This window comes from Pelmatolapia mariae, linkage group LG14, assembly GCF_036321145.2.
Source record: "Pelmatolapia mariae isolate MD_Pm_ZW linkage group LG14, Pm_UMD_F_2, whole genome shotgun sequence".
In the NCBI taxonomy this organism is placed as follows: Eukaryota; Metazoa; Chordata; class Actinopteri; order Cichliformes; family Cichlidae; genus Pelmatolapia; species Pelmatolapia mariae.
Window position 1 is genome coordinate 30,934,392 of NC_086239.1, and position 23,557 is coordinate 30,957,948.

Genomic DNA, 23,557 nt, shown 5'->3' on the forward strand with positions numbered 1-23,557 from the left:
TGTGAGCTGTGTATCCATGAGCACGATCTCTGTTCCACCACACCCCACAGGTGCTCTGTTTGGATTGAGATGCGGTGACTGCGGAGGTCATTTGAATTCAGTGAACTTACCATATTGTTCAGAAAACTAGTATGAGATCATTTGAGTTCACGACATGTTGCATTATCCTGTTGGAAGCAGACATCATGATCCATGCTTTCATGTTGTTTGTACCAGATTTTGACCCGACCACCTGAATGCCATAGCAGAAATCAAGCCTCGTCACACCAAGTAACATTTTTTCTTTCTTCTGTTTGTCCAATTTTGGTGAGTCAGTGTGAATTTTAGCCTCAGTTTCCTCTTCTTAGCTGACAGAAGTGGTGCTCAGAGTGATCTTCTTCTACTATAACCCATCTGCTTTATGTTCAGTTGGTTGTAACGAGTGGTTATTTGAGTTATTTGGCTTCCCATCAGCTTGAAGCATTCTAGTCATTCTACTCTGACCTCAACAAGGCCTTTTCACCCAGTTTCCCAAAGAACTGCTACTCCCTTGATTTTTGTTCTTTTGAACAATTCTCAGTAGATCAGCAGTTAGTGAAGTACTCAGAGCAGCCTGTTTGATACCAACAGCAGTCAGAGTCACTTAAATCTCATTCTGATGCTCATTTTGATCTTCAGCAGGTCATATATGAATATATGCCTAAATAGTCTTAACTGATATTTGAGATATAAGATATTTGCATTAGCAAATAACTGAACAAGTGCACCTAAATAAAAAAAAAACAACAACAACAACAAAACAACTAATGGCGTGTATAAAAAACAACGTGAAAAATGAAGGCTTTGCAAAATGTGAGTCAGAAACATGGAGACAGCTGCTTTATGGGGATCTATAAAAATCTACAAAGAAGTGTTGGGTGAGTGTGGAGAGTTTTTGATAAACGTCTCCCTATGGATTCTTTATGTGCAAAACCAACAGTCTGCAGTGCTGTATATAGCAGATCTGCACATCATTATTATCATGAATGTAAGTTGTGACCTCTTACTGACATTTTCCAGGAATATATTTCAACATAAAGCAAGGAAACCACTCGATGAAATTCTAACAACGGCTGCATCATACTTAGGCGTCCCAGTTCCAGGATCCGGCAATTATCTAAGCTGACCTAATGCCATGGTTTATAAGAAGGCATAACTGGAACCAATTAGTTCATGTCATTAGTTGCCCGTGTGATTTCCTCTGGTAAGACATGACAAATGTTTACTGTGGGGGAGGAAGTGTAGAGAAAACTGAACAGTTATCTCCAGAGTAGAATTGGAACTACATAATCGATTAGTCACTCAGGTAAACATAACATTTCTAACAGGCTGGCGAACATTTCTTGGTACCAGCTTCTTAACTGTGTGGATTTGGTGCTCCGTTAATTAACAGTAAACTTTAAATAGTTGGGTTATTTGGGTGGATTTTTTTTTTTAGCATTTTGAATTCTCTAAAGTTATGGCTATGTTTTAGTTGGAGCTATGGGTTAAATTTTAAGCAACTCATGGCGTTTTAAAAAAAAATTCATTTAATTAAAATTATAAATATAACCTTTGATAAACCTACATTGACCATTTCGAACACGTTTTGATTAAAAAAAAAAAAGACTGCTCGGTAGGATGTATTTTCAGCTCTAGTGCTAAGTCGGGAGTTTCACGGGAGCACTTGAAGGCAGCAGCAGTAAGCCTCCAGTAAGCGTTTCTGTTTTTTCCACCATCTGGCCCGGCAGCCTGTCAGCTGAGCTCAGTGAATTCATCCCGCCAGCAGAGCGCGTCCCTGCGCCTCGTACAGAAAGTGGAGATGCCTCCTGCCGGAGCACAGATCTACTCCCCGTTTTCCGTGAAACTGTGAAAAGGAAAAGCCCAGTTGTTTGTTTTTTAACAGTCAGAAAGCCCATGCTCTGCGAGCTTCCTCCACCACCTACACAGCTCAAATAGGACTCTCCCAGGATGCTGTCGAACAGCCCACACGTCGGTCACAAAGTGGCAGGCTGTTTGCTTTTCCTCTCTTTCTGTAAGTACTCACTTTACTTTCTAATCTTCAAGTCAGGGGGCTCGGACCAGACAGCTGTGAGGGACGTAACGATCCCGTCAACAGTAAACAGTTTGTTCCGTTTTTCAAGGCGAAGCTGATTTTTGTTTGGAAACAAGGGACAGTGTTGCGCTTGTTACAGTTTTGCCAACAGCGCGAAGAGGCGAGCTGCGAGTGTATTTTCTTAAGTGTGAAGTGCGGAACCATGATCCGCCTCAACTTCCTGAGGAGTTTAAAGGCGATTTGCACTCACCGGGTGCCATGTGGCTTTATGTAGACCAATGAGTTTATATTAGAGTTAACGGCAGAGGAGAGGGTTTGGAAGCTCTCTCGTGGCATTTCTGTTGAAATCTATCCCCCCCTCGCGACAAGCGGGGCTGCTTTTCTCCCTGACATATCGACGTTGCACCGACAGGAGTCAAGCCCGAGGATCAATGCACCTCAGGCTACAGCTCCCAAAAGCTTTAAGTTGGGGGTTTCTTTGTCGCCCTGGATGTGCGCATGGAATTTAAAAAACAAACGCAGAAGATTAAATAAAAGCCACAGTTAAAAGCATGACTTGTTCCTATTTTTGTCGCTGTAAGAGAGTAAAAGGAAATTATGTCCACAGACTGAAAAACAAGTGAAAGGATATCTTTGCGCTTTGACTATATATATATATATATATATATATATATATATATATATATATATATATATATATAGTTTTTAATTTGTAGCACAAATATTGGCAAATTGTTTCATAATTCCCTCAATGAAGATGATGTATTAACTTGATAAATGTTTAATTGATATGTTAAATCTTTTAGTTGAATTGGTTTAACACGAATTAATGCATGCTCTAAGCATGCTCCACGTATATTTGCATTAGCATATGTGTGCATGTTCCGTGCACATACAGTCACATATTCAGTGATGTGGCATGACCGTTGCAGCACACAATTTGTGGCTGCAGCTGGGAAGAGAATTGGACTGAGTGACCAATATTATATCTGCCCAGTGTACCATGGTGAAGGTCCACCTGAACAAGATGAGATAAATGCTGAGCTGCCTGCCTCACTGGGACTGAAAATTGTCATGGTGACAAAAGCTAAATAGCTAAATACACAAGGATCTGCAAATGTGTTGCGTTACCACAGGTCATTCTCAGTACTACTGATTCATTATTAATTGGATTCGACCTAGGATAATTAAGATTTTAACCTACAGTTAGCCGCTGTTTTACGTTCCTTTCTTTGCTTTGCTTATTCCAAACATGAATATGTTCATGACTTTTTATTTCGTAGAATTTCACTAGAAAAAGGAGAAACATATATCGCATATAATTTCTGATCAGCTTCCTTCCTTGGATGCTTATTTCTGGCAAAAATAAATAAATAAGTAAATAAATCAAGCCTTGTCTCAGTTCAATTAATGCTTAATAACTGGAAAAGAAGGAAGTGCTGCTTTGAAGCCTACCTGCGGATGCTGCACATTAAACAAAACCGTACCAGTTTGAACAAGTCCTCAAGTCAATGCATGTGTGATGTAAAATATGCACTACATTCTGGGCAGTATGAGCAGCCATGGTGTCTGCTGCAATCGACCCTGTGCCCGGGTGAAAGCTCTGTTTGTGTATTTGGCCCTGAGTCAAGCACATTTAGCTGGGCATCACACTCAGACAAGGCTGCTTGTCTGCTCCCCCTGTATGTAATATTCATGGACCTAACATTGAAGTACAGCCGAGGTCTGGAGAACAGCCAGTTTGGTGACATTAGGGTGCCACCTCTGCTGTTTTTCAATGATGTTGTCCATGGAGCCTCAACCAACTGTCATTTCTGATGTGCACTCAAGTGGTTTGACGTTGAGTGTGATGCAGTCGGGACCAGCAGTTTGAGACCACAGCGCATTTTCTGGGTCCACATGGGGCGCATTTCAATTGTGGTACATGCAGTATCTCCATAGAGTGTGCAATTGCTTGTTGACTTAGAGATAGTGCAGTGATGTACAATACGTGGGGTTGTAGAGCTATATAAAAATGTGGATTCAGCTTTTCTTATGCTGTTGGTGAACAGCAACATTTATCACTTGTGGCTGGAGAAGCCGGTAAAACTGTGCTGTTAATTTAGAGCAATTAAATTTAAAACACCAGTTATTTATTTACTGTAAAGTTTGTCTAAACACGAGCAGTTGGTTTGTTGGTTGCTGACATTTTCATTGCAATCCAGAAAACAGCTTCTTAAAGGTTTTTGCTTTTTTATTTGGGTTTTTTTTTTCATCATGTGTCTAAGTGACAGATTGCCAATTTATCTTCAAAATTTTTTCCCCATTCCTCTACCTTAGGATGACTCAGTTCAGAGACAGTAAAAAGGACTGTGAGATTGAAGTGGGCGATGATGGGGAGAAAGGAGAGCTGAGCCAGCTCTTAAACAATAGTCTTTGTTATGACCTTCAGCTGTGGTCACTTTTGGGTTTTTAGAAGTGACTGAAGGCATACAGCTCACATGGTGAGGAGGATTAGGATTCATGATTACTCTCTCGCAGGTCTTGGAACAGATCTTATCCCATAGGGGGAGTGAAAAGATATGACTATATCGACAATGAACTAAGTGACAAATTGGTGCTTAGAAGTCCTTTAGCTGTTTAGATTGTTGATTTAAAAACATCAATTTAGCTTCATAAAAAGGCACAGGGCCAGTTTAAAGAACAGGTTGCACCAGCATAAATTAGTTTTGGCGTCTTTGTGACAGAAAGGCGTGGACACCGTTATTTCTGCTGCTGACATATGTATTTGTGGGAGTTTCCCTATTAGAATGCAAAACTTGGATTCAGCGAGTTAGAAAATCTACTAAGGCTTGCAGCCAGCAATTAACTACCAACTGCTGAAAGCACAGAATAAAAGCATGTGTTATTTTTTTGTAGTGATAATCATCACTTGAAGCATTAATTTTACTGGGAATGACAGTGAGAGATGTTATGAGAATAAAGGCGTGAATGAAACACCTGGAGCAGAAAGCCAAAGTTTTGCCTCTGTCGTGTAACTCTTCAGTGAGTCTTCATCCTCAGTGCTTGGATCTGATGTATTTCTGGTCCTTAATATTGATATTACTTGTATATTAGTGTTGGAGAGAGGGGGGGATAATAGTTGGCAAATGCTAGCATAGGTGCTATGGATGTAATGCAAGCACCAGAATTAGTTGTTGGGGTGCTTCATGTTCCAGTATCAGTCCACAAGAAAAACTGCAGAGCAAACTGTGTGTTTCTTTACTCACAAGTACACACACTCGGCCCTGTAACTCACAAATCACATTCATGTTTTGTTTTTCCCATTATTTTAGTATTATTTATCTTTACTCCCTCTAATATGAAATGTCTGTAGAAATATAGCTATTAATGTTTCTTTGCTGCCCACAGGTGGCTGCAAATCAAATTAATTCCTTTGACTTTAATAAATAACTGCAGCCTCTTGTGGCAGGCAGAAAAAACAACATGCATACATTTCAGCACATGGCATAGCAAACTTATTAACTCGCAGATCAGTCAGGATCTGAACTTAAAAAATGTTTTGTTCTTTCTCTTCTGCGTATCCTGCTGATCACCTGTTATACACGGATTTAAGATTTATATTTCAGACTTGTTTGTTACTCCACCTGAGCTGTGAGATTTAACCAGAGAACCACTGCTCAAAACCTCAAAGACCCAACACAGTCTCTATCAATTTTCTGACAGAAGACTTCACCCTTAGATAGATATCGATTACCACACTGTTGAAACTCAACTGTAAAATGTGTGCTTATGCTGTCTTACTATACCACTGTTTTTGTTGTTTTGTCAGCTGATTACTTATTCCCTCATTAGGTTTTGACCACCCGATGTGCTCTCATTTTGGCAGACTGTGTACCTGTACATTTGCATATTGTTACAAGATAACCTGGACACTTTGCTCTCCCATTAGCAACATGTTTTGTGATGCTGCTCTCATATGGTAGTGACATATCAGTCAAAAAGTAGCTATGCCTAAAAATATACCCTGCTTTGTCATTTAATGTGGGACCATGATTTTAAATATGAGCATTACATTTTAATAAAATAGACTTAAAACTATTGAAACTAGTTTGGAATGTGTATACTGATGTTATAGATCTGGTAGGGTCATTTTCTTATAAAATCGTGTTGGAAGGCTACACACATCTTTATGTACAGTATATGGTGCCATCATTGCAAAATGTGCTCCTGGAATCACCTAGTTTCATTAGAAAAAAACACAACAAAGGCAGTTTCCTGTATTTTTCCTGTCACTCTAAATGTCTGCAGCCTGATATTGACACAGTCACTGGACTTGACAGATCTGTAGCTCAGAACAAAATGAAGGTCAAGTTAAAGAATGGATGTGGTCCAACTTATGTTTGCTGAGTATGGCATTGTCCTTGTCCATTACTTTTTAATATATTTGCAGAATACAGCATCTTAATCTGCTATATGAGCCCTCTGCAGCTGTCTGGTTGTTGTTTTCACCTTGTGAGTTTGTGTGTGTGTGTGTGTGTGTTTGTGTTTGTGTGTCATTCTGGCAAAATCTAATCTTGGAGACACCCACTATAGCATTGGTGGTTTTAGTACTTTGGCATCTTTATATATCTGAGACAGTCTGTGAACTAGACATGAAGCTGTATAAACAAATAATAATTTCATGATTACAAAACTGTTACAAAAGTATGATAACATTTATTTAATGTAATCAGCATTTATATATTTAAAAAACCAACCAAACAAACAATAAAACATTTGCACTGAGAGTGAGTGCCATAGTTCTAACTAGATTACGTGTTGCTAGTATGGATCCTGGATGGCTGCTGGCGGTCCTCGAGCTGAGAGAAAGTTTAAATTTAATATGACACAATCCCAGATGAAGCTTCTGCATCTTGCATGCCGAACAGTTTGCAGAGCAGTTGTCAAAAAATATAAACCAAATGAATTATTACAACTGTGTGTGAAACTGTGTGCCATCTGCGCCAGCCCTTTGAGGAGATTTACTTATAATAGCTTTTATTGTTCTTGTTGCTGCTAAGTTCTATAATTTTTCAATGAGAAATGCTGGCATCCTGAAATCATCTTACCTCACGTATAAGTTATGGTAAGTTTTCTTCAGCCTGGGGTTATTATTGATCATTACTGATGAAAATTCATCATAACAGCCCTTGATGTGCTGCCCCAGTTGTTGCTGACTGTCACTAGGTGAAAGAGGTTGCTGCATCAAAAACCTCCTTGTGATTGCCTTGGTCACTAGCAGATCGACTTGTGCCCAAACTCCACCAGTGACAGAAACATCTGCAAAAAAGGTTTTTGATGCACCAACATATAACTTTTTGTGACTGATTTCACCCACTGTAGCAACTGCCAGCAACCATTTGTCCCCATTCCCACCGAGGGTGGAAACAACAAGCTTGTTTCCCCATTAGAGGCAAAAACTAACAGGTGGTGATATGCGACTCAAATTTAAACGAATGACTCAACCAAGCATCGCTAGCTGCTCTTGTTAGCTGCAATTTATGTGACAGGAAGAGAAGATGGTGGAAGGAAATTACTGATGTGGTTCTATATAGTTTGGCCAAGTATATGATACCAGTTCAAACAGTTGAAAAGCGATTAATCAAGCAAGGTGAAGTTTCTTTAGTTATTGTTAAACTAGTGCTAAGAAGTTATTTTACATTTTTATTTTAGACTTTTATTTTAAATTCCAAGGGAAACACTACTTTTGTGCTTACACTTGACTCATGAGGAGTCACCTCTATTGTACTATAATGCTGCTGCTGCTGGGACCTTGTTTCAATGGATTCACACTTCAAATTAGGTAGTCTGTCATCAGTGACAGTAACTCATTGGAAAAGAAGGGTATAGAATGCACTTCATTTACTTGCACTCATAAATGCTGCTGCCTGCAAGGTGCAGGCATTGATAAAATGTTGTGCAGTTTTTGTTTTTTTTTTGTGTGAAATATCATTATCACAAAATTTCTTGAAGTTTCATGATATAATTTTGAGGCATTATTGACCACACAATCAACACCAAAGTCTGCCCGCACAAGTAGGAAACCAGAAGGGATCAGATTTTTAATGTAGAGGGAAAAGAAAAAGTAGAAAGGGATCCTAACATTTGTCATATTTATAATTCGTTCTTTTAATTTGCTGTGAAGTAACCCTGACTCCAACCCATCTATTAGATATGAATGGTAAAACTGATCTCACCAACAGAGGTTCATCAGGGGATGTTGGTAGTGGACTTAAACGGTATGATGGGATTTGGATGTAGATTCCAGGTACTGAGCTGCAGTCATACAGTCATTAGCAGAAGGATAGCAGAAACTATGAAAAGGAAGGTTTACAAAATTGTACAGAAACCTGATATGATGTGTGATTTGGAGATGTTTCAGTGACAAAAAGACAGTAGGCGGAGCCATAGGTGGCAGAGTTGAAATGAATTGCAGATTAGAAACGAGAAGGGCAGCTCAGGTTAAGTGATTTGGACACAAAGTTAGACAGCCATGGTTGATGGTTTGGACATGTACTGTTGAACATGGAGCTGCCAGGCAGGAGTAAAAGACAAAGACCACAGAGGGGGTTCATGGATGTAGTGAAGGAGGACATGCGGAGTGTTGGACTGATAGATGAAGATGCAAGTGATGGGGTCAGATGATCTACTGTTGCGACTGCTAAAGGGAGCAGCTGAAAGAAGAAGAAGATAAAAAAGCTGTGGTCTGGCTCGTGTTGTGATGATATTTTCAAAACATTTAACATTAATAAAGCAGGATGAAAATTAACTTTGTCTTCAACTTGAAGATACTTAATGATCGAAATAGGCCAACATTAGAAAACAAAGCAGTATGTTTTTCCTCACCTGTGTTATTCAAGTCAAATATTCGTGCATTTTTTCTCTCGTTTCATTTTCCTAAATGTTTGTTCTTTTTACCAGCCACTTTACAACATCTTGTGCCAGGTAGTGTTGTTGTGTAAACAGGAGGGCTATGGATGGCCTTTCAGAAGAGGTTGGTAAGAGCTGAATCCATGTTTAATGGCTCTCAGCTTGGCAGTGTTTGCACGCTGGTCTCAGAAGTGGTTTCTGGATGGCAGCCCTGCCACATATATCAGCACTGTGAAGCTAACAGGATTTTAGATTTTATTGTTTTTGCCAAATTAAATAACTTTGTTTTTTGAACCACTGCAGCTGCAGTTCAGAGCATTCTCTATTCAGTCTATTTGGAAGCCCTTAGTTGTCTCATGTTGCTTTGAATACCCCACATGGACATGGTGATTATCAGAGCTCTTTTAAAGCAGACACTGATTGCTAATTTGCATTCAAGTTAATATAATACACCTGAATAACTGCCTTTGTTAATGCGATTTAGTTACTTCAAAGCACTTTTCATGTGGTGTCTCTATTTTTCCCAGCTCCCTCAGCGCCCATTAAATGCTGGAAGTAATTAAAGTCAGACACTGACCAATTGTCAAACAAGCAAGCCATTGTTTAATTACTATGAATCCATTTTTCATTAGCAGGAAATGGCTCTCAGTAGAACCCTTCAACCTGTTTGAATTTAATAAAGTATCTAGCTGCTCTGCATACATTCTTTGTCAGAGTCTTGAATTTGGATTCTCCTAAGATGAAACCCGAGTGCAGCGTTTCCTTGATAATTGCACTGGACATGTTCTGTCATTATGACAACAGCGTATATTCTGCACAGGCTTGTTTAAAAGCTAAACCATTCAGCGCCGTCATCATGTAAAGGAATTTCAAGACTTTCTGAAATCAAAGCCACTTCATCTCAGTGTGGCTCAATTGAAAACACGGTTGGAAACAACAGACTTGATTATGCAGGCTGAGGAAGCAATGAGATGGAGGTGCTCCAGTCACCACTCCTGATGTTATGTATGGAGTTATTCCCCCTCTTCCTTTCTGTGCATCTCTGCCTCTCCTCTCCAGGGTGAGCCATGAAAAGATGGGAATTTTGAGCAGAGGTAGCAGAATGTATTGTTAACTTGTATGTATTCCTGTAGGAAGCCCAGTTTCATACCAAATGCTGCATTTTTAATACCGACAGAAACCAGAATACAATATCATGATGTCGTGTGTAGTGTCTACATACCTAAAGCTTTGCTGATCTCGCTTTATGTTTGTGAACTTCACATAGCTTTTAGAATATACAGATATTAGATAATGATGTGAGGGGAGGGGGGTGGGGGTGTACAAAATTGAGTTTTGCTGGCTTCTTGTGTATAATGAAGAAAAAAGGAGGCAGTTTAATCCAGATTGTGATTCCCACTATGCAAGATTTATTTTGAGCTTCTCATTTTATAAATACGATCAGGCTCCCCCTCTTCTTTCTTTTACCTTTTTCTTTTTCTTTGGGCACCCTGTGTCTGTAAGATGCAGACTCTTTTTGTGGGAAATGTTTGAAGAGAGAGTTACCTGTAAAATATAATAGTCTAAAAAATCAAAGATTTGTCAGTAGTGCTGGTCAATACATTGCATTCTTTATATTCATTGAAATATGAGCATGGACCACATCACAAAAGCTGCCGGAAACACACTGGAAATCCATTTTATTTCCAGACACCATGATTTTACACTCCAAAGGGAAATATTTGACCTTGTTCAGCAATGTTTGAAATAACTGCTTTTCTTTATTCAGTGGGAAGTTGCTATCCAGGATTTTTTTTTCTATACTGAACAATGTTGTTGCACATGTGTTTATCTATTTGCTTTTTTTATGTCAATTTATACCCGTTTTATCTGAAGTATTTAATCAGGAAATGAAACCATTATTAAGTCATTTCTTTCACATTAGCCTTAAAGTTGAGCATGATGGTTCATTCTGCACTATTATATAATGGTACTAATGTTATTTCTAATTAACAAAGTCACTGCTGAGTCATTGTGGAATTTCTTTTAAGACACTATGTGCTGTGGAAACAATGTTTTGTTTCTCTGTTAATTATTTGAATGTCATTCATGTTTGGTTGATTTAACAGCTCATCAGCATCATCTTTTGTGTCTTCTCTCCATTTGTCTCATTTTGTCCTTGTCACACAAGCACTTTAAATGAACTGTGAACTGCTGCAAACAGTAGCAATAAACAGGATTTATTTATTTTTTTAAATGCAAGAAAACCTAACTAGTAAAAATCAGACCGTCTCTTACGTCCTTAGGAAAAATAAAATCCGTTCATTTCCTTTAGATAGTTTTAAAACTGTCAGCATCCACTGTTATTTTCAGTGTTTTTATTATAAGAATAATAGCAGTCACTCATTTTGATCTGGGAGCTTCATTCCAGGCTTTGCAGACAGAAGTATTTAAATGTACTTTTTGTGCTTGTTGAATAATTTAAGTTAAGGGTTTCCTTACTATGGCTGGAATCAATATCTGACCAAATTATTGCAGAGTGGTTCACAGAGATTGTATCAATCTTATGAAATAGAGATAGTTATATCTTTTTCTGTAGAGCCTATATTTTGGATATTACATAGTGGTTCGGTTGAAGCTCGAAAACATATCTGCTGCTTTTAGGTTTTAATCTGAACTCTCTGTTGACCTTTTTAATGGCCACAGTGCAGTGAGTCAGCAGAGGAAATTTAACTATTTTTATGTTATATCATCTAATTAAAGTCAGATTTAAAGCTGAGTGATGTGGGAGTGAAGGCAGTGTAATTTAATATAAATTGCTTTATTAATTCATTCTCAGCAACGCTGCCGTTTTTGATGTATTGATTTGAAATCCTGGGAATCTTTCTGAGAAGATTTTCTTGTCTCTGAATCGATGGCAATGTAATTGGATAGAAGCTCTCAAGGCTCTAATTATAATCTCGAATGGTGAAATGGTGCCGTACGCTTTCAGACATCCAGCAGCAACTCGGAATGGAAGAAAACCCTGAAATACCTTTTAAATATGTTGTTTTTCCACAAATAATAATAAACAAGTTGTTTTCTTTTAGCGTTGCATTTGTATGACAACTTTTAGATAGTGAAGACTGAAGCACAAAGGAGACTGTTTCAGTTTTGAATATTTTATTTCTTTTTGCAGGATTATTTGGAATAACATAATCTTTTTCCATTGTTTCAGTTCACCTTGCTGCTGGCAGCTCAGGAAAAGACACACAGGTAAGAGAAACAGTTGACCCCCATTATTCTTTGTTTCCTATGTGAAAATTAAACTTGATATGATACCTGATACTTTACGCTGTCAGTACACTGAGGTATTGTAAGTAGCTAATCATTTGTTTCTTGCTTTTCAGTTGGTCGGGAAGCCTCCACTTCCTGACCAGCTCAAATTAGCCATGTTTTTGTAATTGAACGCATATTGGCCTCTAGATCAGAAGTTTGATTTGCTCAGCACAAAGTCGATTTTCTGCAAGTTCAGTGTGGTTTTCTTGCTCTTGCACTTTCTGTAGTCTGCAGTTGCTGCGTGATAAATAATTAACATTTTCAGTTGCTCTACTTCTTATTGGTGTGAGAAGATGTTGACAGTAAGCCTCCTGGCAGAGGTGCTTAGCATCACAAAAACGGCAAATTACTGTCTTACTTTTTTACTGATGTCAACTAATTCTTTTCCTGCTGAGGAAGTTTTGCTCTTTTAGTTTGACACTTTTTCATTTTTGTTCCCCCATGTTCTTATAAATGATGGAGAAATTGTTTTTAACTAAACCTCCAGTGTGATCCAACTGAATATAAATACCCTAAAACAGTTGGTTCTTTGTTGGATTGTATTCATGAGAACTGCAGAAGCTATTGGCATCCAATTTAAACAAAAAAAGAAGGCAGTTTCCCTAATAAAATAACCAAATTATTAGGGTATCTATTAGAAAAGATACTCATTCAAATCATGATCCCCTTTTTTAACTAGGGATCCATTTGGCACTGCTGCCCATCAAAGTGATAAAGTAAAAAGATTTATATAATAACCACCCAGGAGAAGAAACCCATTGGGGGCACTGAAAAGAGCTGAGTTTTTACAACAATGAAAAGATAATCAGGAATAAAATTGCTAATGTGCTGAAAAAAAGATGTGATTGTGAATCATGCCACAATGATAAAAGCAGAGAAACCAGTTTATGGAGTTCCTTTATGTCTAAACTGCAGCAATGAATCTATTCATACACTTAAATGTCTGCAAAAAGCACGGGGAAACAGCTCAACATTTATTTCTGTCTTTTCCTATATTTACCTTTGCAAGAGGTTGCTAATGGTTTTGAAAGCTCATGATCTCTTTATACTCCCAGCATACTATGAATTTCCTAATGCACTCACTGCCCACTGCACAGGCTGTGGCTAAAGGGGCAGGGTAGGTCACCCACTGCTCAGAAGTTTAGTGGTTCAATAACCCCTACTCCAGGCTGCACGTCCGAGTGTCCTTGGACCATATTTACAGTGAAAAGTGATGCACTGACGTGTGGGTGCATAGGTGAATGTTGTCTATAATGGAAAGCACTTTGAGTGTGTAATGAATAGGAAAACACTATATAAAATCCATTTACCATTTAGAAAATTTTAGCAGGTTTCTCAGACATAAAGACACTTTGCCTTCTGTATATACATTTGTTGTATTTAGCGTTTGTGTGTTTTGTGTAACTCGGGTCAAATGCAGAGTGTGAACCAGGTTATTTATTTCCTTTTTAGATCTTCCGAGCTGAGAAACAACATTAACAAATTAGAACGGAATACAAATTTTTAGGTCATGGAAGTGCTCCAGTTTAGTTATGAAAAGTCATAAAATACAGATCAGGGCCGTGGCAGGAGGCTTGAAGGTCACTCACACATAAAACATTTTGCAACATATCCTTAGAAATTAACAAAGTTTAAGAAAACAACTTTCGTTTAATGTTTGGAATTTTATACCGTTTATGAATAAAGCATTTTAAGTGCTTGTCCCACTGATAGTTATTGACATTTTACAAAAGTGCTTGTACAGCCTTTTTTGTGGCAGGGGTAATATGAACCAACAAATGTTTCCTGCTTTACATCAAAAATGAGTTGTTTTTGCAGTTTAGATTTTGCTTCCTGATTCTCTTGTCCGTATTCATATTTATTTATTTTTGGTTGATGTTTTTGTAATCACTTGTTATTGTGCAATAAGTGGTTCCGGTCATTAACAGGGCCTCATCAGTGCAAAAACAGGAAGTGCTTAAAGAATCTACTAAAAATAAGCAAATACTAATTAGTATATCCACTAGAAATTTCAGAAGCAATATATATGTAAATGCCATTGTATAGATATTTAGTAGAGTAAGCCTTTTAACTAAATTACTGCTTCTTCAGAGCTTATTTCACATGATTTTCAGACCAAATGGTCAGCTCAGAAGATCTGCTGCTGCATGAAAGAGGATTCCCCAACTGACTTCAAACAGCTGTGCTCATCAGATCCGAATAAATCTGCACGGCTCGTGTGGTGTGTGACATGGGAAATGCTAATATCAGAATGCAAAGAAGCTACAACCAATTTTACTGCTGCTTACTGTTTACTTCTTCCAATGGAAGAAGTTTTGATTCATACTTTGCTTTAATCAGCTTTTTGATTATACCATTGCAACAAGAGACTCATCATATGAAATTCAGGAAACACAGTTGCAGCTGTAAATATCGGTGTAATCAGTTGTCATCTTTCAACACAGTCAGTGGCTTGCATATCGACCCCCTCCCCACCTCCTTTTCCTTTGAAGATGGCCTGAAGCCGCTGATGACTTGCAGCAGTTTGAACTGAAAATGACTTGGAGAAGGTGGCAAAGGCAAGCACAGGTGCTGTGATTATCTGTCGTTTCAGGGCTTCAGAAACAACAAGAATACTACACATTTGCTTATGTAAGCACAAGTACCTTGATTGTGTGTACTTTGAGGACTCATGAGGAAGGATGCAAGATAACTATACAATGTGAGAACAAACCTCCTGCTGATGGTCCTGCAAAGCCAGTGAAAAGCATTTCTCTAATGCTTGACTTTGAGGCTTTGCAAGTTATGAATACACTTCTAAAATTAAATACATGACCCAGCCTGAAAGCGTTCCACTCTGAAAGGGTCAGCATCACCTTCTGGTGGTGTTAATATATGTGGGGGGAAAGCACAGAGCAGTCGTCTACCACACACATGGAGACAAGCAGAACAAATGTAACTGAAAGTGCATCTTTGTGAGTCAATGAGTTATTTCATGTGTTTTTGAGACTAAGTGGTATAGTTTCACAAAGTTATATAATATAAACATTTTCTTGAGTATGAATGTACACTGTGCAGGATGGGACATGGTGTTCTCTGAAGGTAGGGACAAGCATTCCAGTTACTGCAAAATGATATAGTTTCTTTGTGAAGTAATCCAGATAACAAATATAACAACCACTTATTTTCAACTGTGACCGGCAGAGAAGAGTGCTTTTTGTCTTTTGTAGGTTTTAAGTTTTGAGTACATTTCAGTGGTTGACATAATGATTAGTCTTGAAGATAAAGAAAAGTGATTCCTTAAAAATGCACTATTTGACTCACCGTGTTTGATTGAACAATAACACCTTCCCCATCGTTTGCAGGTTGTTGTTTTTCTGCCAGAATTAATCTGTAGAGCCTAAACGGCTGTCACTAGAAGTAAAAAGAGTTTTTCTTATTATTCCTATTCTCTTCACCTTGGGCAGTTGCTTTGCAGAAATCAAACTCAAGAAGAGACGTCTGATGTCTGAATCATTGCTTCAACTCGTCTGCAGTGACCTCAGCTCAGGAAAAAAGAGTATTTTTTCTGAGATAACAAACCTTTGTGAATGCTGTCAATATTCATTCAAAGATCCCACAGCACCTGGAAAAAAACCCAAGTACCAGCAGTTCCCAGATATTACACACTAATTTGCATTAAGCTCCAACATTATCTATTATATCTGGAAATCTTATGTTTGGAGAAAACCTGTGTACACACATGCAGCTATAGATTAGCCAAAAGCATTTAATCTTAATTCTTAGTAGCCCAGTTAGTCTTTGTCTGAATCACATTATGTACATCATTGCTTTTCACGGTCAAAAATACTGTAACTTTTTTAGAAGTTATTATTAATAAAGTTTTTAGCATTAAAAAAGGATGCAAAATGAGCTTATACCTAAAGCCTGTTTCAGATGTGCACTTAATTCCATTAATCAGATGGCATCTAAATGTGTTTGCTTCAGGTCTTAAGTACTTATAAAAGTCACAGTAGCACTGGATCAAACTTTGTGGAAAAAAACATCACTTTTCAGTCTATCACAGGTCTGAACAGCAGACTGCTGTCTGCAGTAACGAAAAATAACTTGATGTACTATCTAATCTTGAATAACAACAATATCCTCTCTATCACAATCGAGGTAATGTCTGAATAAAACCGTGAGGAACATTAACCTAAAAATGTACCTATATTGAAAGAGAATACCATCACTTCAACAGATTGATGATCAGTCATGTTATCAATCACATGTATAAAAAAACGTAATCTGTTTTGACTGACTTGTCATTGTCTATGTTTAATTGACAGCAGGTACCAAGCACAGGTAGAAGAGACAAAATACAACAAACAAGCCGTTTCTGATTTTCCTAAGCTAATTAAAGTGCATTCACAACTACAGTCATGTGAAAAGGAAAGGAAAATGACATTTTTCAAAGGACTCTGTGTGGGCCTGTGAAGAACCTAGTACACCCCAAGATTCAGTAGCTTATGCAGCCACCTTTAGCAGCATTAACTGGAAGTAATTGTTTTCTGTACGACTGTTTTCAGTTTCTCATATCCATTCATCTTTATAACATTGCTCCGGTAATTGAAGTTTGCATACATTTATATATGCACAGTTCTCCTAAAGTCCTGCATTGTAATCAGAGGTCTGGACTTCAGCTGGGCCATTGTAGTACCTTGATTCTTTTCTTTTTCGGCAATTCTGGTGTAGATTTGCTGCTGTGCTTTGGATCACTGTCCTGTTGCATGATCCAGTTTCAGTCAATCTTATCTGTTAGATGGATGGCCTCACATTTGACTGAAGAGTGCTTTGATATACAAAGACTTTATGGTGAACTCAGTGATGGTGGCTACAAAGAAGCCCAAAGTCACCACCACTTCACCACCGTGCTTTACAATTGGTATGAGCCGTTTGTACTGATATGTTGTGTTTGGTTTTTGCCAGTCATGATGCTGATTATTATAGCCAAACATCTTCTGTTTGGTGTAGCTTGTCCAAAGGACATTGTTCCAAAAGTCTTGAGGTTTGTTCAGATCTTTTTCTTTTTCTTTTTAAAGTTATTCTACCCTGTTCTTTTTAGGCTTTTTAGGCTTTCTGCTTTTTCTAATTGTTGTTGCAGAAACGTTCACATTTAGCATGAGTTGTAGCTCTTGGGTTTTTTGCAATTCTCTGAGCATTACTCGGTCTGACCTTGAGGGCAATTTTTAGTGGGATGTCCACTAAAAAAGATTGTGTTGACATACACCTGAATGCTGCAGAATTCTAAAACCTCCGGATTTACAATGGTGGTCATGGTTGCAGATGATCAATTGACAAAATGTATCTGATTAGCAGCACCTGGTTGCTACTTACCCTCTTAATTTCTATGGAAATAGTAAGGGTGTTTCTACCCAGAATGTTGTTTGGGGTCAAATTTTGAAGAGAAAAATGATTTAATATCCCAGGTAAAAAGTCATTTTATTTTATTAAGTTGTTTTGTTGAAAGATAATCTGTTTCCTTGAAATGTAATTGAGAATGCAGTGTAGATCTATATTTGATCATAACGTTTTGGGGGCAGGAGCAAGCTGTCACTGTTGTGTACGGATACTGTTTTGTTAGTTTACAGATAATGAAACCCTAAACAAATCAGTGACTTTTTTGTGTTTATATGCTTCAGCAATGGCTCCATAGTGTAGTGGTTTACATGTCTGCCAAATAAGCAAATACTGCCGGCTCAAAACCCTTTGGGGTTGTACCAGAGAAGGTATCTGGCATTAAAAAAAAAATCTGCCAAATCAAACATTCAAAGATACTTGCTGTGGTGAACATTTGTGAATAGGGAAGCAGCCGAAAATAGCTTTAATGTTCCATCAATCAGTAGCCATGCCAGTTTCTTCAAAAGCTAATTAATCAGTAAGTATGATTAAAAGAAAATACAACACTGCTGTTAAATAGAAGCCCACATATCTTCATCTAGTTACTCTTAATAACAGTGGAAAGTGTTTTTAAATGGTCCTCTGGGGTTTTTTTCCAAATGGCAAGTATGCCATGAGAGGAACAAGCTGGGGCTAAGATAAGTAGTATTCTTGTTTGTAAGTAAGATAAGAAGGAGAGTTTTGTATGAAAGTTAATGTGGGTTGTTGTCTGAAGTCTGTGCCTCTTGTGTGTAGCTGGCTGCTGTCTGGTTGTTACTGTGACCATCTGCCTTTGATCAAATGGTGTCATTTTTGCTTTATCCAGACATGGTTTAAAATGGGGTGTTTTAATTAGCTGTGCAGAAACAAGGTCTCCATCTATGTCATCAGAGGACTAACAATATTCTGATTAATTTATGCCGAGATATAGGCCACAATCATTAGGATTGTAATGGTTCCAAAACTAAGACCTAATCAGTGATACAAACATCCACAGTCTCATATGGCTGTTCCATCTTCCCGTTTCACAAAGCTGTGCCGCCCACCACCTTTCCCACCCGGCCTGACCAGCTGCCACAACTCTTACTGTTGGTAATGAATGGATGTTACAGAGAGAAACGTTGCAGAAGTGTATCAGCTCATTGGATGAATGTAAACACAGACACGAGGGGATTATGTGTAGCAGCCATTGCGGAAAATGGAAGGAAAAATATGTTTAACTATAGTCTGTTTAACCATTTTTGTCTTGGTATAAATAGCATGTGTAAAATGCACTGGCTGAGAAACAACTTAATGTATGTAGGCCTACTGGTATACAGTAGGTCTACCTGTTAGATACATAGGTGTTGGTTAAAATAATAAAGAAAAATGTGTAGTCCTGTGTGACTGATCTCATTTTCTAAATATTGATAGGTAAAATTTCGTCAAAAACATCTATCAGGCATGCTATGAAGAGGCCACGGAGCATAGTGTGACCCTAAATAACCTACACAGCAGGGCTTGACAGTAACGGCTGCCGGTTGCCCCAGGCAACCAGATTTGGACCACTGTCAACAATTTTGTGCTGTCTGGTCGCCTGTGTTGGCAACAGTTCTCCAGTGCTTAGAAAAGCAAAGCTAAATCCCTCAGAGAACAGTCTTCAAACTAAGCAAAAGTGCCCTCGTTGAACTATTTCACTGCGTGAGAAATAGAAGACAAAATGAATAATTACACAATAGATCGGTATTATTGCCAAATAAGACAAGCCAAATCTCCGGAAAAGTTTAGGAGTTAAATACTGTGTATGTTTGGGGAAAAAAAATGCACCTTAAACTCTGCAACATGGAAAAAAAAAAGACTTATCCTGATAAATTCAATATCAGTTCGGGCAAGGAGGCAGGGGCAAAAACCAACACAGCGGGTCACCTATGGAAAGATTAATCAACAATGCACTTCAACTATTAGCTCAGCAAATCAGTGCTGTGTTTTTGACAAGAAAGACCCCTTTTCAGACTCGACCAGGGTCTCTAGAAAAGAAAAGAAAAAAACAAAAAAATTAAACCCGGCTTGCAGGAGTTAAATATTAATCCCTTTGTAATTTAACATCCTAAATTCATTACCTTGCAAATGTGAAATTTATATTCAGTGGCATCATTCTTTCATTCTTACTTTTACTTTGCATTGTTAATAAAGCTGAGCCTCGTTCTTAATCGAATCCGTGATGCTTGTTGCTAGGGATACAGCTATAACTTTATGCCAGTTAATTACATTTTAGAGTTACTTGATTGGATGCATATAATTACTTACTTACATTTATTTTGGTTAGCTGAATTGTAAAAATGATTAAGGGTGCATGCAGTGATATACCCTCAGTATTAGCTAACAATAGCCTGCTTTAAATCTCCCTATACACTTTGCCTGTGTCTTCTTAAGTACCAGGGCTTTCAGAACAAATCTACATCAAGTGAATCTCTCATGGTAGTCCCGGTGATTTGACTTCTTCTACTTCTATTTGATGCAGAAGCAGAGAGAAGATCTTTCTGTTATTATATTATTGCAAATGTTGTCACATTTTTTTTTTTGCTCCAGTTTTAAAAAACATATATACTTTTTAGCTCTGTAATTTAGCAAATGCAACAAAAAATATGCTATTAATGTAATGAAAATGCGTCAGAAGATTCATTGTAAGGCTTAGAGATGTTTTTGGTTCGATGTAAATATTTTTACTCAAAATGGCTCAAACATTGCTTAGATTGATAGCCTTTGGTCTATACAGTGTTACAGTTACTAAACCATATGTACAGTTGGGACAGTCATTGTTTGATCCCCTGCTAAATTTCTAAGTTTGCTCACTTCCAAAGAAATAAACAGTCTCTAATTTTTATGGTAGTTTCAGAGAGTCAGAATATGAATCAAAAATCCAGAAAAAATATGATCCATCAGTTCATTTATCCATCTATCCATTTGAAAATACATTATATAAAAGATGAATTGACTTGAGTCATGGTTTGAATGTCATTGAAGTTCTGGCTCCCTTATGGCATACAGATTATAATCAATCAATCAATCATATTCACTCACCCATCCAAATCATTGAAATTAGGTGTTCCAATCACTTCCATGGCCACAAGTGTATAAAATCAAGCACATAGGCATGCAGACTGCAAACATTTGTGAAAAATGGGTTCCTCTCAGGAGCTGAGTGAATTCCAGTGTGGTACTGGGCAAGTGCAACAAATCCAGTTGTGAAATTCCATCACTACTAAATATTTCACAGTCAACTATTAGTGGTATTATAACAAAGTGGAAGCGATTGGGAACAACAGCACGTCAGCCGCAAAGTATTAGGCCACGTAAAATCACAGAGCAAGTTCAGCTAAAGCTAAGGCGCATGAGTACAGAGGTCGCCAACTTCAGCCAGAGTCAGACACTACAGACCTCCAAACTACATGCGGGCCTTCACATTCACGCCTAAGAACACTGTACAGAGAGCTTTGTGGAATGGGTTTCCATGGCTGAGCAGCCATGGATGGGGAGGTGACAACTCTTGGTATGATTATTTGGAAAAGGAAGAAATATAAAGAGGTGGAGCTCCATGCTAGATCTTGCTTCATGGAATGTAGATGACCATAAGAAGCTGGTGGATCACCCAGAAACTACATGGGAGGAGCTTGTTAATGATTCGGAGGCAGTTGGAACACAGTCACCAAGAATACTATTGGTGACACACTACACCATAATAGATTGAAATCTTGCAGCACTCGCAAGGTCGCCGGCTCAAGTAGGCACATGTACAAGTCTGTCTTAAGTTTGCCAGTGAATTAAAGCGGGCTTTTGAGAAATTACTGTGGTCAGATGAAACCAAAGTAACGCTATTTTGGCATCAACTTAACCTGCCATGATTGGAGCAAGAGAAATACTGAGTGTGACCCAAAGAACACCAAACCCACAGTCAGGCATGGAGGATGACTTCATCACTGAGAAGCCAGTTGACAAAGCCATGTGCTGTAAACTCTTTAACGAAAACCTCTTTCCCTCAGCCAGAACATTAAAAGATGGGTTATGGATGGGTCTGCCAACATGAAAGTGACCCAAAATATACCAGCAAGGCAACAAAGGAGTGGCTAAAGAAGAAGCACCCAAAGTCATGGAGTGGTCAGACAATCTCCAGACCTCAATCCTATAGAAAAATTTGTTGATGGAGCTGAATGTTCAGGTTGCCATTTGGCAGCCAAGAAAACTAAAGGGTTTAGAGAATTTCTGTAAAGATGAGCGCCAAAATGCCTCCCAATATGTATGCAAACCTGGTGACCAACTACCAGAAATATCTGGCTGCTGTGCTTTCCAGCAAGGGTTGGCAAATACGAAGTCGTGTTTTGCTTGGGGATTAAAATTCTTATTTCACTCAGTTTATGTCGTTTTTGCAATGTGTTGATGTTTTCTCTCTCTCCATTAAAATGAAACAACCATAAAATTAGAGACTGTTCATTTCTTTGTGAGTGAGCAAATTTGCTAATTCAGCAGGCGATCAAATAATTATTTCCTCCACTGTATTGCAACAGACCAATACAAATGGTGCATGAAAGGAAGCACTCTGCATTGTGGAGGAAAGTAAAAAAAACAGCAAAAAGTCTTGTGAAAGCAGAAGGCCTGTTTGTGAGATATGTCCTCCAACTATAATTCCGTTTATAACATTCATATTACTTAATGTTTGCAATAAATAACGAATTGCTGTGTAGGCGCTTTCATTTCAGTCTCTCTGTACTTTGACTACTTCTGCTACTTCTTCTGTGATCCAAACCCAGTGGTTCCCACTAAGTACAAACACGTTAAACATTAAGGAAAACACGTCACAAGTAATTATAGTATCATTTTTCATAAAAGTTGAATAATTGTGTTATGGTCTACTTTCATTTTCATGTGGTGCATATTTAGAAGGTATAGCAGAAGGATGTTGCATGTGGGACTAACTCAAAATAAACCACAGCGTGTTTATCATAAGCAAAGAACATGTCAGCCAGTGCAAGTGGATCACTGGTGACTCACTGACATGTTTAATATTTTTTGGACGACGACAGAGCTCCGTGGCTCAGAGGAGAAAGCTTTATTTGGCTTTGGCTATGTAGGCAATATTTGTTGCATGAATTCATTGTTGTGTTTTGTCTTTCTTGAGCTCAAACTATTTGTTGATTAACTACATGAGCCATCATATGAATGAAAACCCAGAATAAGTAAATGCCAAGCAACATCTGAAATGTGAAAATATGCATCTTTTATGTTTTTATATTAGTGCATACAACTTCATATATTCTAGGTTTTGTCATTCTTATTTATGAGTGCCAGACACTTAAGGATGTCACCTTGCTGTCTGTTGAAATTTGATTTTTATTTTAATAATAATAAATATTAAGTGAATGATTGATCAGTATTGCTTTCATGGGAGGTGTTGACCAAGACATTTGTCTTTCCTTCTTTTTCGAAATGCTTCTATGGAACATCATAACATGCATGTGCTTGCTAATTTTTGGCATCAATAACAGCAATGTCTATGACCTGATATGGTACTTTTCAACTGCTGTCAACAAAAAGGGCTAGGAAGAAAACCTGACAAGAATAGCTTACTAATGTTGAGACAGAAGACGTTTTAACTCATTAAGTCATTGCACATTAGCAGTTTTGCTTGTGTGAAAAATTGGCAACGAATAAAATTTTAATCTGTCAGTTCTCTGGACACCCTAAAATTGGGGAGGGATATGAAAGACGTTTTGATTCTTAAACCGCTCAATAGCTCTAAAAGCATCCATAAAATGAAGCTGACAATTTGGAATCATCTTAATTTATAGTTAAAGCTGCAATTTTAAAATAGACAGCCCTCCTCCTGGAGCTAGTCCCTACAGCTACACAACGCACAGGCATATGCATACTAAGACTTTGCATGCA

General features: G+C 38.0%; 1 protein-coding gene across 1 annotated transcript in view; it reads left to right on the plus strand.

Moving 5' to 3' along the window:
• Window positions 1-1,790: 1,790 nt before the first annotated feature.
• Window positions 1,791-23,557, plus strand: part of b3glcta (beta 3-glucosyltransferase a) — a 70,321-nt gene continuing 48,554 nt past the window's right edge. Inside the window, exons 1-2 of the mRNA XM_063492979.1 lie at window positions 1,791-2,032; window positions 12,141-12,178. Coding sequence (XP_063349049.1) covers window positions 1,969-2,032; window positions 12,141-12,178 — 102 coding nt within the window. The 5' untranslated portion in view covers window positions 1,791-1,968. The remainder of the gene's footprint in view (window positions 2,033-12,140; window positions 12,179-23,557) is intronic.